The sequence below is a fragment of the Chenopodium quinoa genome, unplaced genomic scaffold (assembly GCF_001683475.1).
Source record: "Chenopodium quinoa cultivar QQ74 unplaced genomic scaffold, ASM168347v1, whole genome shotgun sequence".
In the NCBI taxonomy this organism is placed as follows: domain Eukaryota; kingdom Viridiplantae; phylum Streptophyta; class Magnoliopsida; order Caryophyllales; family Amaranthaceae; genus Chenopodium; species Chenopodium quinoa.
In genome coordinates this window covers 2211417-2228656 of record NW_018743783.1, presented here as the reverse complement: position 1 = coordinate 2228656, position 17240 = coordinate 2211417, and the positions used below count along the sequence as shown (strand labels likewise).

The following is a 17240-nucleotide window of genomic DNA, read 5'->3' as shown; positions in this document are numbered from 1 at the left end:
TACCACCTAAATCACAGTTGTTAAAAATTGCTACCACTTAACGAAATGGGTTAGATTTCTATTAAGTTTATTAAAAAAAAAAAAAAAAAAGAAAACCCACCACCCTTAACTGCCACCCTCCCCCTTCCCTTTCCTCCACCTTTGCAGCCCACCACCCTCAACTGCCCAACCAGCCCCTCCCGTCAGCCACCATCCCCCCTCCCCCTGCCGGTGCCCGGCGCCCAATGCTTTGGCCGGTGCCGGCGACCCCACCCCAATCCCTTTCCCCCACCAACGCAGTCACCACCCCTAACTCCATTGATACTCACGCACAAAGCTTAAGGGAAAGGGGTAACATGTTCATTTCTTCACCAAAACGCACAAAATTAGTACCAAAACGCTCACAATGCAACACACTATCATTTGGGATTAAGAATTGCGCGAATACATTTGTTAAACAGAAACCCCCAATTCGATTTTTCTAGGGTTCTTCGCGAAAAATTAGATAATGCAACAAATTTGATCAACGCAAACGCGAATTGGTATGAAGCATTCATAATAATGATGAACAAGTATGCAAATTACACCAGAAAGAGTTGAAATTCAAGAACACGAATCACAGTAGCACGAATCAATTATTTATTAGTATATTTTCATTGCCAAATTTGTGTGGGTGATGCTGAATTTGATGCGTATATGATTAAGAACACATCAATTATGATATGAGAGGAGATGGAATGAGTGATTGTCGGCTCTTTGTGGCAACAGCGGTGGATTCAGCGGTAGAGAATGGTGGTAGCTTGCAGGAGGGCATCAAGGAGAGTAAAAATAAAGGAAGTGTGGCTTTTGAGTTGTGAGGAGGGAGAGATGAAGGCAAGTTGGGGCAGCGAGAGTGAAGAAGATGATGAAGATTTTGGGTTTTCCGGTTCCGGGTGGCGGTTGGGGCAGCGAGAAAGGGATTAGGGAGGGGGGGTGGGTTGCGTTGGTGGGGGAAAGGGATTGGGGTGGGGTCGCCGGCGCCGGCCAAAGCATTGGGTGCCGGTCGCTGGTAAGGGGGAGGGGGGAGGGTGGCTGATGGGAGGGGTGGAGGAAAGGGAGGGGAGAGGGTAGTGAAATTAAAACATTTTTTTTTTTTTTAAAACATTTTAATTTTTTTTTTGAATAAACTTAACAGAACCCTAACGGATTCCGTTAAGTGGTAGTGAAATTAAAAACTGTGATTTTAGGTGGTAGTAAAATAAAAAAAAAAAAAATTTAAGGGGTAGCAAAATTGAAGTGCCTGCCTGTTGGTGGTAGCAAAATTGAAATTACCTTTTAAATAATATCTCCACTATGATGAATGTTCTAGAAGAATTTAGGAAGATCTCTGGCCTAGCCATTAACATTAACAAATCTTCCATCATATTCCCTAGGAAAATGGACTTTAATATAAGAAAGTCTATTTTTGAATTTTATAATATTAAGAACTCAACCTCTTTTGGGAAGTATTTGGGAATCACTATCAGTCCTAATAAGCTTAAAATCTCAGATTATTACGACCTTTTGGAAAAAGGCTGGCGAAGTAAGCTTCTCAACATGGTGGGTCGCACCACTCTCATTAAGGCTGTGCTGAATTCCTACCCCATGTATGCCATGCAAACTAACATCCTCCCCTCCTCCCTCATAAGTGAACTTAAAAAAACATTAAGAAGTTCCTTTGGAATAAAGTCAATAAAAACAGATACATTCCTAGAACCTCATGGAACGTAGTTTGTGATCCTATAAACTGTGGTGGCCTAGGTATTAGGAACCTTAAAATTGGAACCTTTGTTTCATGGCAAAACTTGGGTGGAAACTCCTTACCTAACCTCATAAGCTTTGGGCTAAAATCCTCGCCAAAAGATACTTAAAGTACTCCAACTTTCTGGATTATAATGCTAGAGCTATGGATTCCCCTATACGGAGGGACATCCTTCAAGGAAGGGAAATCCTAAAGCAAGGCATCACTATTCACATTGGAAACGGGGAGGAAACTTCACTCTGGTTCCACAAGTGGATTGGAGATAAGCCTCTTTACCTCAATGACAATATCCACATCCCTGATAACAAAGGTCATTGGAGAGACTCTAATATTATTAGGAATAATTCTTGGTACACTTATCCTATTTCCCACATCCTCTCCTCTGACTTAATTCTTAATATTGAAGCTACCCCTCTTCCTAAATTCCACTCCCCTAAGGATAGACTTATATGGTCCCTCCACCCTAATGGTTCATTTACTAACTTTGCCTCCATTCCTTATACTACCTCTAATAACTCCTTCCTCTCTAATTTCCCTTGGAAAAATATGTGGAAAATCCATGCCCCTTTCAAGTATAAAATGCTTTTTTGGAACATAATTCGTAACATTCTGCCCGTGGGTGCTATTTTAGCCACTAAGATCCCAAATTTCAACCCTTGCTGCACTAGATGTAGCCACCCCATTGAGGACATCATACACCTCTTCAGGGACTGCCCTAACAGCCTTGCTTTTTAGGCCCTTATTTTTGAAAATTTTCCCCCAACTGATTTTAATTATGCTGAATTCTACACCTCTGATTTCGAAAATTGGATCTCTCTTAATTACAATCATGATAGTTCCTAGAAAGTGCTTTTTTTGTGTGGTTCTTTGGCATGTGTGGTCTATTAGGAATAAAATGGTCTTTGAACAACACACTGATTGCATCACTACTTGTTTTAACAAATTCAACTCGGATTATGCTATTACCCTAAAGCTGTCACATGTTGGAAAGGATGCCGCTTCTTCAAACAGGACCATTTCTCCTAAAGTTTGGTCACCTCCCCAGCAAGGGTACTACAAACTCAATACAGATGGTTCTTGGATGAGCCTAGGTGAAGCAGGACAGGGGGGCTTATCCGTTGCCACAAGGGGAAGTGGCAAATAGGCTACTCAATGAGGATTAAAACACTAGGACCAGCTTCTTCCGAGATCATTGCCATTAGAGAAGGGCTGTCCACTGCTTGGGAAAGAGGAATTCGAGCTCTTGAACTTGAAACTGATGCACAGGTGCTTACTTACATGCTGCAGAACCCGACCTACTATATGGACCATCACCTCTCTAACATAGTTAACGATGTTGCTCAAATTCTTTAGAGGGAATGGATCGTCACAGTGCTTCATGTGAAGAGAAATGCAAACAAGCTTGCTCACGGGATGGCTGAAATTGGCAGACTTCAAGATGATGACCTGGTGTATCATTTCTATTCGCCACTTGCTCTCACTGCTACATACACTAAGGAGCTGGCCAACACCATTGCTATGGTTAGTGGCAGTTGATGCTGTTCCTCCAGCACTTCATGAGCTTCACAACTCCCCTACTAATTATAATTTATCTAGCCTTTTAGTTAATGTGCTGTCTTTTTATTTTCTGCTATTTTCGATTGGTTCAGGAACCATGGCTGCAATTTTCTGTACCTATAGCACCATGGTTGCCTACTTTTGCTATCAAACTTAGATTATCCTTGATGCTTTTAGCATCTATTTATAATATAGGTTCCTTTCTTGTTTAAATAAAAAGAGAGAAAAGTTGGTGTCCAACTTTAGAACTAGCTAAAAATCCTAAAATACCCCTAAAAGCTAAATAAAATACAAAAAAACATGAAATCATGCATAATAATGCTTTTTTAGGTTGCAGCAGAGTATGGTCAAGAGCTATCCTCGGAAAATGACACAAATATGAAGATGAATGGTCTGATGTCTGGAAGGGATAATTTGTATCAAACATCCTCAGAATATTTTGGTCAGCTAATATTGCTAAAATGACTTGGTTTTGATGTTATAATCGATATATTATGTGCATCTGATACCAATCGCATTCAGAGAAGACAACAAATTGCTTGTGCTATTGGTATTAAGAGCAATATGTAAATGCCGTAGTAAAAATTGCTCTAAAAGTTCAATAGAGCAGCTATCTCACAAGAATATGACTTGACATGCTAAACATCTTTACAAATAGTTCCTCTGCTGTTTTTTGTTAGAAACAGTACTATACACAGCTAATACACTGAATTCTGTACGTACAGCTGAGGTGAAGATATGTACTATAACAGCTAATACACTGAATTCTGTACGTACAGCTAACTCATATGTATGTACGTACAAATGAGTTAAAAACAGGGTTAACAAACTTCAGCAGCTCCGAATCTGTAGCTTTCACAGAATCACACTAGCCCCATCTGGCCGTGTTGAGCATTATATGTAAACTGCAAAGTTTTGCAAACCCATGGTAAACAGATTGCAGAAGAGAATAATCAACAAATATGGTCTCATATCATAGTGAAAAAAGGAAAATACCTGGAGAGAATTACAGTTAAAGGAGTACTCAAGCTGACCCTTGTTGCTGGTGAAGCTTTAGAGGAGATAGTATGCAATCCTGGTGGTGGTGGTGATAGACTATCAGCTGATGTCGGTGTCAAGTCCATATCTGGAGTTGGAGAAAGAAGAGTTGCAGAACCTATAATAAATTACCAAGATTATTTTAGTACCCAATCTCATGAATAGAGATTACATCATGCTCCTGTGACAAATGGAAAGAAAAATACCTGAGAATTGCTCAGTAGTAGTATTTATTCCAGACTCTGGACCTGCTGTCATGAATTGCATTACAATTATATATACGGATAGTTGTTTGGTTGATTACTTTAAAATCTCAATTAGCGAGTTAATCCAACACCAAAGGTAGTACCTGTGCTTTGGAGAGGGGGTGATGCCTCAGAATCTGGCCAACGGAAAAAGTAAGAAAGACAGAATTATTAGTCCAGAGAAATAGACAAAATTATTAAAAGTGAGATTGTAGTAACATGTATAAGCTGATGATGTCCTAGTTAATACTCAATTGTAATGGCGAATATTATCCAACTTTAACTTAGTAGTATTACTTCATTTGATAGTTGTAGTATTGTATTCTGCTACTTGTCCTAACTAAGGGTTTTACTTAATTACAGATTTACAGCTGCTAACTTACCAAAACTTGTTCCATCACCTCTACTTTGTGTTAAATGAAGTGAAAGCTCACTACAATGGAGATTTTCGTAAAATGAAGTTAACAATATCCATAAATTATTTACACCTAGAAGGGCTATAACTATATATAAACCCATTGAGTTGATACTATCCACAACGAGTTCAATTTCATCATACATTGTTCATAATAGTTGAAATTGTAGTGTATAATTAGACTCACTCAATTCATTTAACTCTTAAACCAGAATTTCAATGTACTAGACATATTTAGGGAGTAGGGACATAGTCTATGTTATTCGGATTCTTCATTTTAGTTTAAAATGAAGAATCATAGTCTAGATGGAGTTCCAACAACCGAACAATTGCCACTACCAAATCACGAATACCTCAACACTTATCAATCAAATTAAAAATAATACGAGCAAATCGACCATATTGAAATTACGAGCACCTTAAAATTTCAAAAATAAGGTCAGAGTTCTTCCCAAGCGTTTATTAAAAATACAGTAAAGTATTATATCAGATAATTTCATAATTTCAAACAGTAATTTTATTTTTGGTTTCCTCTTTTAATTTATTTTTTACTAAATCATTTCAGGTTACGAAAACAAATTTGATAACTCATCAAAATTCCTCAAATTAGGGTTGAGCAAAATGCAATCAAACAAGCGCAAAATTGAGCAATAAATCAAAGCAACAACACAAATTAAAGATTATCATAAAACCAAAGAATTCAAAATGAGGATAAAAATTAAACCTGAGCATAAAGATTTGAGAGAGAAATCAATTAAGGAACCGAATCTACTCCGGTGAGAAGGAGGACAAATGGAGGAGAGAGAATGAATCTTATCGGAATCGAGCGGAGCGCCGAAAATGGGAGGTTGAAGAAGAAGATAGCACAAGCAAAATCCACGCCCAGAAATGAGAATGTCGTTGTAGTTGTGACAACAATCGTCGGAAACAGAGGAGGAGAAGTTGCTTGGTGGAGATGCAGTGTATGGAAGACATGGTGAGAAGGAGACTAGTTCTTTGCTGCAGTGTTCCGACGCCATTGTTGAGGTTGAGGTTGAGGAGGAAGGAAGGAGGTTGGTGGAGAGGAGAAGAGTTAGGAGAGAGAAAATTGCAGTGTTGATGACCGCCATTGTTGAGTTGCTCTAAGCTCAGAGAGAGAAATAGAGGGGAATGTGACACCTTCTATTGTTTAAGGCGGGAAAGAGTTGCTTATATTGACATCGTTAGTTCGTTTAAGTTAAACGTGGGTGTCAATTCGGGTGCTTGGGTTGAATTTGCCAATTTTGTAAGATTAGGTTGGGTTGGATCTATTTAAAATTGAGCCAAGGCTATATTATTATCTCTATTTAAGTCAAAATCTGAATTTGATTTTTTTTTTTTGGGGATCAGTTTTACATAGGCCTTGCTTGGATTGGGGGTAATATATTAAGGTAATAATAAAAATCAAACGTGAAAAAATAAGTAATTAGAGGTGTTGTTGTAGGAGGCATGGTGTTTACAAATGAAATAAAATAATTGTTCCATGAGGAAAAGACAAAGATGGAGGAATTATTACCCTCATAATATGGTAATAGTTATCCACTCTCCCCTTAGTGTAACTATCATTTTGGGTAAAAATACCCCAAGGCCACGTGGCCCAATAAAATGGTGACACGTGTCACCTTATCAGAGGTTCAAAATAAACCAATCCTCAGCTGACACGTGGCATCTCCAATCATTGGGAAAAAGACGGCCTTCAAGGCCCAATTCCTTAGACAACCCACCATTCCTAGGTTTTCGTAACCTAGGAAGGAGACACAAATCCCAAGACCCTATTAAAGGAAGATGTATTCCACCTAGGGGACGGATTCAGGATTCAAAAAAAAAAAAAAAAAAAAAAAAAAACTAGAGCAGTTAATGATTGCAGATAATTAATTCTCACCACCGAGAATATACCTGATCTCGGAATCCGAGAGGATCCCACCTTTCTTTCCACACTTTTTACGTCTTCCGAACACGTTCTAACTTGATCGTCGGAGGCGGAACTCCACCCAACCGGAGTCTCTGTTGTTTTGCAGGTACAGGCGCCCGGAATTTAGTCTTGGTGTTGGAACTCTCCCGAGGGACACATAAAACCCCGAAACATTTGGCGCCGTCTGTGGGGAGAGTACTTCTAAGATGGCTTCACATGAGTCTGTATCGCCTGCTAACGAGAAACGGCCTACGGTCGAGGTTGAGGTCTATTCAGACAAAGACAGTGGTGACGACTTTGATGTCAAAACCTATGTGGCCCTAGATGGGTCACTTAGAACCAGGCGCACCAATCCCATGGAAACAAGGGAACGGGGCAAAGAGCAAGTTGGTCCAAGTAAGACAGTCGGACAGCCGTCTAAACAACCCCAGGCAGCAGAAGGCGCAACCCCAGTTACTAGAGACGAACTCATGAAATTCATGACAAGTTTTAAAGGGGAAATCAAGGACTTGATCAACAAGAAGACCTACGGCTGGCTCAAGCAAGGGTCAATCGGCCAAAAAACCTTCTTTCTCAGAGAAGAAAAAACCGGTCAAGGACCGTGTGCCTACTCCGTATCCTAAACCAAAGGAGGGGAACCGACCCGTGATTGATCTGTCCAAGATCCGATTCCCTGAAATAGGGAAAAGGAAGGCCATCCGGCATGTTCAGCCGGATGGATCAAAGAGGACTTATTCTGATTCCCGGATGTTAATCCAGCAGAAGAAATGTCAACAACTGTCTGGGTCGGCTTCAACGTTGACTTACCCAGACAGCTTTCAGAATACCTCAGTGAGGTATTCGCAATCAAACCGAGAGAGTTAGTCTGGCGGCTTGTCCGTTCACACTGGCCCTCAGATAATCCATTCGGCTCCGTATGTGCCTCTGCAGCCATACATGTCGTATAGGCAACCATGTATGCAGTCGGCTCTCTTTGGGGGTCAGGCGGCGCAGAATGTCCAACCTTTGGACTGACAGCTTCGTCTGCTCAAACTTGGGGAACAACCTTCTGCGTTTTCTAAGGAGATAACCGAGGCGGCACAGCCGGCCAAGGTTAAGAATGTGTTGGTGGGTACTTATGATGGTACCACCAACCCTGAAGATCACCTGATGGCCTACACCAACCTCATGTACTTACAGGGGTTGGATGATGCCACCTGGTGCCGCTGCTTCTCGGCTACATTAAAGGGCATTGCCCAACGATGGTTTGGCAACCTGCCAGCTGGCTGCATCAATAGCTTCAAGACGCTTGCGTACTTGTTTGCTTCTAACTTCTCTTTGAACATCCCTGCTAAGAAAACAAGTCTTGACTTGGGTGCCATACAGAAAGGAGATAGAGAAGGGCTTAGGTCCTATGTCAGGCGGTTCAATCTGATGAGAATTTAGATTCAAGGGCTGTCTGACAAAGTGGCTTACACAGACTTCTTTAAAGGTCTGAAGGATGGGTAGACCTTTAAATTCGACCTCCTCAGAAAGAGGGTAGCTACCCTCCAAGAAGCTCTGATGGAGGCGGAAGCCTATATACAGGCGACTGAACTTTGCGCCATCAGTAAGTAGACGGACCTTAAGAAGTCCGACAAAAAAGAGAGTCGGCCTGGTCAGCCGGCAAAAAAAGAAGAGAGCAAGAAGAGAAAAGAAGTCTGGGTGGCTGATGACTCTAAACATCCGTCCTAGAAAAAGAAGAAAGAAAGAGAGTTTAAAACGTATGTTCCCAAGTATGAGTTTAACAAGGTTTGCTACTCTATCGTCATGGAGATCAAAGACCTGGTGACTATTGAGAAACCGGTTGCAATGAAAGGTTCCGTAAAAAATCGGAATAAGAACAAATACTGTCATTTCCATGAGGACATAGGCCATGACACCAACGACTGTTATAGCCTCAAACGGTTGTTAGACCGTCTGGCTGATAAAGAGGTGCTGAAGTACTACATTCTGAAGTCCAAGGTGACCTTGAGAACAAATAATGGACAGCCGTCCAAAAAGGCGGCCCAACCTGCTAGTAGTTCGAACACTGATGAAGAGTCGATCTATACAATAGCAGGCGGCTTTGCCGAAGGAGGTCCAACCATCCGGGGCACCAAAGACTATATCAGGCGGTTGGATGTCAACTCAGTTGATGAGGGCCAGGCGTCAAAAGACACATTTTCTGAGGTTATCATCACTGAGAAGGACAGGGGCAAGGTTAGGCGGCTGCATGATGACCCCATAGTCATTGAATGCAAAGTGGCCAATCAGAAAGGTAGGTCGGATCCTTATTGACACCGAGAGCTCGTCTAACCTGATCAGCCATAAGTGCTTGACAAAGCTTAAGTACAAGCCCAACAGTATGCACAAAGTATCTCACCCCTTAGATGGTTTTGGGGGTGGAGTAGTGCATTCGGTGGGGAGGATTGACCTACCCATCTGGTTAAGGGAGAAGGGAGAAAGACGCCACATGGTAGTCCGGTTCTTGTTCGTTGAGGAGTTGACCGCCTATAATCTGATATTGGGCCATCCAACACTGAATGAATCCAAGGCCGTCATCATTCCATCCCTTATGCTCCTGAAGTTTGAAAAAGATGACGAGTCTGTAGGTTCCTTGAATGGGGATCAGAAGACGGCAAGAGAGTGCTACCTCTCAGACGTCAAGCCTACTGCGGCCGCATCCGGCCAAGGTGAAGAGCCTATAGACCTTGATGAGGTCAAGGAAGTTGCCCCTGCTCCAATAAGCCCCAGCAAAAAGAGAAAGGCCGACCAGTTGGTGGCCGTAAAAAAAGAGAAGCAATAGCAATCACTGACCAAGGAACGGTCAGATGAACTCCGTCCCCACCCAGCTGGTGAACACATGGATATTGCTCTGGATGACACCCGTCCGGATCGAACTGTTAAGGTTGGGACGGTTGCATTTGCAAAGTTGGGTGCAGACTTGCACAATCTGCTGAAAGAATTCAAATACATCTTTGCCTTTGAAGTAGAAGAGATGCCAGGCGTCAGCCCGGATCTAGCTGTTCATAAACTTGTCGTGGATCCCAAAAAGAAGCCGGTTAGGCAAAAGAAAAGGACCATGGTGAGGAAAGAAGTCAGGCGGCAGCTGCCGAAGTAAAGAAGTTGTTGGATGCTGGGTTCATTCGGCAATGTTACTTCTCGGAATGGGTTGCAAATGTTGTTCTTGTAAAAAAGCCGAATGACACCTGGCGGATGTCTGTTGACTACACAGATCTGAACAAGGCATGTTCGAAGGATAGTTATCCTCTTCCAAAGATCGACAGTCTGGTCGACTCTACAGTCGGTCATGCCTTGATGAGCTTTATGGATGCTTACTCAGGCTTCCATCAGATACCCTTGTGGAAAAAAGATCAAGAGAAGACGTCGTTCGTCACTGATAAGGGGTTATTCTGTTATACGGTAATGCCGTTTGGGTTGAAAAATGCGCTTGCTACCTTTTAACGAATGATTAATACAGTCTTCGTTAATCAGATTGGGAGGAATGTAGAGGCGTACATTGATGATATGATAGTCAAATCCAAGCTACAGACGGATCACCTTGCTGACCTCCGAGAAACCTTCACCACCCTCAGGCGGCACAAGGTCATGCTCAATCCCAAGAAGTGTGTCTTTGGTGTTGAGTATGGGAAGTTTCTCGGATTTTTAATTGATCAAAGGGGAATAGAGGCCAACCTAGAGAAGCTACAGGCGGTCATTGACATGAAGTCACCCCGCACCGTCAAGGAAGTTCAAAAATTAACCGGTTGTCTGGCGGCATTGGGGAGATTCTTGAACCGGTCAGGTGACAAGTGCTCCTATTTCTTTCAAGCGATCAAGAAGAAGACTATGTTTGAATGGGGGGGGATGCTGAGGTGGCCTTTCAGAAATTGAAAGAACACTTGCACTCATTGCCAAGGCTTGTTATCCCTCTGCCACATGAGGTGCTTTACATGTACTTAGCCGTCTCAAACCATGCCCTCAGTGTTGTTCTCCTGCCTGAGAGGGATGACATTCAGCTCCTGGTCTATTTTATTAGCTATGTTCTTCGAAATGCTGAACTACGGTACTCCATGGTTTAAAAATTTGGCCTTGCTCTTTTCATGGCAGTCAAGAAGTTGAAGCCTTACTTCTTGGCACATCCGGTTGTGATCTACACAGATCAACCCCTCAAGCGGCCAATGCCAACTTTGGAGTCATCCGATAGGATGCTCAAATGGGCTATTGAAATGCAAAGTCTTGAGATCTCTTTCGAACCAAGGAAGGCAGTGAAGGGTCAGGCGTTTGCTGACTTCATTATCAAAATGACAAGGCCGGTTGAGCCGAAGAATCTTGACCAGGTTGGGAAAGTATACGTAGACGGGAGCTCTACTATGAACGGTTGTGGTGCAGGCGTTATATGCCAGTCTCCTGAAGGGGACAAGTATGAATATGCACTACGGTTCAAGTTTCAAGCCTCAAATAATGAGGCGGAATATGAAGCCCTACTAGCCGGTATCCGCATGTGTAACGCGGTAGGGGCAAGAAAAGTTGACGCCTGCTCTGATTCACAACTGATCCTTAGCCAGTACCATGGTGACTATGAGGCCACCCATCCGGCTATGATCACATACTTGGAGGCGGTCAAAAACGAGGCTGGGACGCTTAATGAATTTCATCTAAGTCAAGTTCCTAGTTCAGAAAACAATAAGGCAAATGCTCTCTCTAAACTGGCATCATCCGCCTCCTGTGATACGCTTAGGTCAGTCTTTTGGGAAGTTATGGAAGAAAGGAGTATTGAAAAAGATCCCATTGGAATCCTGGACCGAAGCTCAACCTAGATGGATGGCATTTGGGCTGATGTAGCTAACGACACTCTGCCGGATGTATACTCAGAAGTGGTTGCAATGAAAAAACGTGCCGCAAGCTTTGAGATTCATAATGTAGAACATTTCAAGAAGGTTATTTGCAGCCGCTATTGAAATGTATCACCCCAGAAAGGAGGAAAGAGGTTCTAGATGATCTGCACTCGGGTTTTTGTGCATCACACATAGGCGGCAAGTCTCTAGCAAAAAGGGCCAGGCGGAAAAGTTATTTTTGGCCCACTCTTGAGGTAGACGCCATGGAAATGGTGAAGAAATGTGACAAGTGTCAAAGATTTGGTAAACTCATACACCGTCCGGCTACTGATCTGACGGCTATTACATCCCAGTGCCATTCGCCAAAAGGGGCATGGACATTCTGGGTCAATGTACGCCTGCTACAGGCGGATGGCGATATGTTCTAGTTGCTGTTGACTACTTCACCGAATAGGTAGAAGTAGAGGCGGTCAAAGGCATAAAGACAAAGGATGTCATCTCCTTCATTTGGAGGAATATTATCACCCGGTTTGGGGTCTATGTCTATGGTCTTTGACAATGGCCCTCAGTTTGAGACGCCTGCCCTCAAGAATTAGTTAGGAGATCAAGGGATCTCACATTGCTTTGCATTAGTCGGCCGACCACAAGCAAACGGCCAAGTTAAAGCCTTCAATAAGCTCATCTTAAACGACATTAAGAAGAAAATTGAAAGAGTTGGCGGTCTATGGGTAGATGAGTTGCTTCATGTTCTATGGGCCATCAGAACAACTGAAAAAGGGGCAACCGGTGAAACCCTGTTTCTTATGACATACGGCGCAAAAGTCGTCTTGCCTATTGAGCACTATGAGCCGACTCTTCGAGTCATGCTTTATGACGAAGAGGCTAACTTGGAGGCCATGCGACTAGCATTGGACTCACTCTCGGAGCGCAGGGGCAATGCCGCCTTACGTCATGAGATTTACCATCTGAGAATGACAAGAGCCTACAACAAAAGAGTACACAAACGACCCTTGAAAGTAGAGGACTTTGTGTTACAGAAAATGGAGGCGACCAGTAGGACCAATGAGCAAGGAAACTTGACTCCCAATTGGGAAGGCCCCTACCAGATCTATGAAGAAGTAAGAGGTGACACCTACCGCCTGAAAACCCCAGATAGTAGACAACTGGCCAGAACTTGAAATATAGACAATTTAAAAAAGTACTACTTCTAAGACTTCAAAAATCTTGTAAATAAAGTTTATCAATGAAAAGTTGTTCTTTATTTTCAATCATATTGCTTTCTGCATAAATACCGTCTGTGCAAGGTACAAACGGACTTATTAAACACCCTGATGAGGCCAATGGCCAGATGATATTAAAAACCGTCTGCTCCAACATGAGTAGGCAACCGGCGACACCCATCCGGGTGAATTCGTCGCTGGGAGAATCTCCCATTCGGGTGGCACATTGCTCTATAAACTTAAAAACAAACGGCCCTACCGAATGTCTGGATTAAGATAACTCGCAGCCGTTTGAATGATCAAGTGAGACCTGGATAACCTAGGTTACCGTCTGTATCAAACAGTAACCGGTAGCTATCTTAGTTGGATATCTGTTATTGCTCAGAGGCAATACAAACGGTTAAATTTGAGATTCTAAGCTAAGCCAAAAACTTAGCAGTTATAAATTACTCGTTAAAAGCAACTACACACGGCCAATGGCCGTTTGCTACTAAACGACAATTCGTCTGCTCCAACAAGAGCAAGACATGTGGCAAAGCCCATCCGGGTGATTTGGTCGTAGAAAATTGGCACACTGATTAACCCCATGAGGATTAACTAACAGCCGGTTGACCTGAATAATCTAAGATGGAACCTAGACGGTATAGCATAAACCGCATGCCTTATTGACACTAGCTGGTATCCAGCTGCCATTCCAACTTAGATTAAAGCTCTCTGAAAATTGATTCAGATACGGGCAATGACCGTCTGATATTCAGTCCGGGTGCTCAATGGACGGCTGTCCGCTTGGTTTAGGGAAATCAACCCACTTTCAAAACCAAGCATACATCCGTCCAAGGGAAAATACACCGCATGTATTAGGCTACTTGGAAAAATATGTGCATATCGAAAATTGCAAAAAAAAAAAAAATGGCAAAACCGACTCAGTCGGCAAATCATATAATAAAAACCGACCAAAAGGCCGGGAGAGTAATTGTCAAACCAAATCTACATCCGGGACAGAGAAATATTGTTAAACAAATACAACAGAAATACTCGATACACAGGCCGAAATACAAACGGCCACCAAAAGCTTATATTTACTGAGGTGGGGCCGTGGGCACATCCTTCGTAGGCGGGCCAGGAGAAGAGTTCACGTGGGCTTCATCTTCTTGCTGCTCTTCCTCCTTATCCTCCCCTGCACCATCAGCAACCTCCTCGCCGAGCTCTATTTTGATCCACTCCTGAAACGGCTCAGGTTCTGGCTTCCCTTCAGCCATTGCTGAGAGAACAAGATCTGCGTATCTGTAGGCCAGGTCCAGATGTCATACTCATCATCCGGATACACCAGCTCCCAGGCCATCTTCATTCGGTCTTCGCAATCTTTTTCATTCTCCTCAATGAGCCGGCTCTGCTCAACCTCCAGGGTTGCCCTGGGAGGCGGCCATCTCCTTCTTCAGACGGTCAACATTTACTTTAAGACTGGCGTTCTCCTTGTTGGTCTCCTCCAGGGATTTGAGGCCCGCCTGAGCACTTTTGAAATCCGCCTCTAGATTTGAGGCCTTCAGGTTAGCCTCAGCAAGGGTAGCCGTAAGCTGCTTGATAGAATCCGCCTGTGACAGGAGCTCAGCTTTATTCTCAAGGTCATGTATTAACTTTGAATATTGAGCTACATCACTAGACTCAGACGCCTCTCTTTGCCTCGCCTTACCTCTTCCTGCTTTCGAGCATACGGCTTTTTCAGTCCCTCTACTCATAGCATCGTCTATATACATGTAAACGGTGTTAGAAAAGCAACCGACAATACACTTGGTAAAACGAGAATAAAGTTGTTATACCTCAGACAGGTGAGAGAGGATGCGGTCAACGTAAACGCCTGTATCCCAGGGATGGCTTCCTTGTCCTCATTTGGGACAGCCCTCACCATGGCTTTGGAGAACTGCTGCACATCCGGCCACTGGGGGGATTGATCAGCACCACAAGGTAGATATGGTGAGAAAGCTACATAAGCGCCACCAACAGACTGCCGGCTGCCTGAAGATCCCTCTGATTGTAGTTGTGAATGTGATTTGACCCGCATAGGCCAACCCAGTTTAAAGGGAGAGTTGAAGGGTAAGCCAGTACCTTGGGGATAAGGTTGTGGGCTCAAATCGCCTACAGTCGCTGCAAAACCGCTTGCAACTTTGGGTGGCTGGCCACCCTTCGGCACCTTAGAGGCACCCGGCTGGAAAGAGAGGTCTATCCCCAGACTGACATTTCGGATACTCTTTCCCCCAATGGTTATACGGCCCTTCCTAGGCGGAAGCCCAGGAGCTGATGAAAGCTTCCTGGATTTGGTAGAGCTGGTAACCTCGTCATCCGGCTTCCGCTTGACAAGCTTGGAAAGGGATCTAGGAGCTCCCTTGTCTCCATCCTAAAAAACAAGTCAGAGGTTAATAATACAACCGAAACCAGGCACTAATCATACAGTCGGTTCATAACCGTTCGTATACATGAATAAGACAATGGGGAAGAAGCTGGGGCAGGCGGTTTATACTTAGCCTTTAACCGCCAGAGCGACTTTTTTTTACTCCGCATTTTCTTTGCGGATGTCTGCTGCAGGACGAGCAGGCATTTTGTTTTCTGGAAGCATTCTTCTGGCGATTTCTGCAAAATCACCGACTGTTAGATTATCAAGCAGGCAAAAGTAAATCACAAGTTAGAAACACTAAAGACGGCATAATATTGCCGGATGCATGCTCAACGTACGTCCGTCAACCGAGTGCTCAAACCGCAGGCGGACAAGAACGCCTCATCTCTTTGAAATTCATGCTTGGGTACCCAGTTCTTGGGTACATGATTAACTCCCCGGATGAAAGAGTGGTGGTTGTAAGCTCAAAAAACCCCAACTCTATTATTTTTTCATAGTCCTCATCCGGGACCTGTGGAAGTTTGCACTTCTGCCCCAATAGATCCGGCTTCTTGTTGTAAGTACGATATATAAAGTTATCTTGCCGCTTGGGGGCAGAAGCCAGATAAAACCAGTTCTTCCAATCAGACCATTTACACGGTTTGTCTAGGGTCATTAAATAGTTGGGGTATGTGATCAAGGTGCACCACGCCCGCCAGCCGACTGGGCTACGGCCGAGATAGTGCATGTGGGCAAAAGCCTCCCAGTCGGGATGGAGGCCTTGCATCTCACAGGCGGCGATGTTGCCTAGAATGTTAACCCAACAATTTGCGGTTAACTTCCACACTCCTAGGCCATATCCTCGTAGGATAGCCTTAATGGCATCATGAAGGGGGAAGCGAAGACCGACTAGGAAGGCTGCCTCATAGTTGCCGAAGAAATTTTTGGCGTTTGGCTAGTCATCCTTCCAGGCAATGGTACCCAATTCAAGCGGCACCCGGATGACATAACCCTCGCCAAGAGGACGTTTAGTCTTAAAATCCTCCAGGTTCTTTTCCATGTTTGCCCTATCTCTAGCAGAAACATGGATCCGAAAAGGATCCCCCTCATTTTAAGCTCTCCTCTACTTCGTTATCCTCAATCGCTGATAGTGAGCTGATGCTCTCTTCAGAGCTAGACCTAGAGGCGGACTTACCCCCGCTTCTCTCAAGGACATCCTCATCCGCCTCCTTAGAGCCAGACACAGAGACGACATCTTCACTGTCTCCACCCTCAGATTCAAGGATCCCGTCACTAGGAGTGCTGGGTGCACCCGGAGGGGATCCTTTTGCCTCTTCAGCCTATTCTATCTCAGGCGGCACACCTTTTGTGCTCTCTTCCTAATACTATGGATCTACAGCCGTCCATCTAGTCCGAGCCATAGTGTCCTGCACAGACACGGAGATGGTCGGATTTGGAGATGAACAAGAGTGATCCAAGCACCCAGAGGCGGCACCCAAGTCTTAGACTCAGCCGTACCAGGGGACCGGCTGCCTACTAAACTAGGTTGTGCCGTGTGTGCTGTTGGGGAATCCATTTATGAAATGAAATGTACATAAACGGAAAAACTATGAAAGAGCTGAGAAGAGGAGAGACGGTACCTCTAGGATGAGCTGAAATATAATCAAGCGTTGACCCGCTGTAACTAGCAGGCGGAAATTAGACGGTTCACCGGATGTACCCACTTGGAAAGCAAGTGAATTTGCTGGAAAGGTACCCAGACGGTCTTGGGAAGTTCCGTTTGTTGGGTGCACAGACGGTTAACTAACCGGATGTATCCCCTTGAAAGAGGAGAATTGTTTGCAAACTACCTAGACGGTTCTCACAAAGT

General features: G+C 43.9%; 1 protein-coding gene across 1 annotated transcript; it reads right to left on the bottom strand.

Annotated features, from left to right (window-relative positions):
• Nucleotides 1–3928: 3928 nt before the first annotated feature.
• On the bottom strand, nt 3929–7090 carry LOC110684779. The gene is made up of 5 exons (XM_021861209.1): nt 5739–7090; nt 4704–4736; nt 4561–4602; nt 4313–4472; nt 3929–4221 (listed from the first exon to the last, which is right to left on the bottom strand). Exons 1-5 carry the CDS (start codon nt 6121–6123, stop codon nt 4185–4187), a joined length of 657 nt encoding a protein of 218 aa, XP_021716901.1. The 5' UTR covers nt 6124–7090; the 3' UTR covers nt 3929–4184.
• Nucleotides 7091–17240: the final 10150 nt, after the last annotated feature.

Coding starts and splice junctions, on each gene's coding strand:
- LOC110684779 (XM_021861209.1), bottom strand. CDS start 6,123: ATGGCGGTCATCAACACTGCAATTTTCTCTCTCCTAACTCTTCTCCTC. Junction 4,603..4,703: donor ACCCCCTCTCCAAAGCACAG/GTACTACCTTTG, acceptor TCATGACAGCAG/GTCCAGAGTCTGGAATAAAT. Junction 4,222..4,312: donor TTAACTGTAATTCTCTCCAG/GTATTTTCCTTT, acceptor AAAACTTTGCAG/TTTACATATAATGCTCAACA.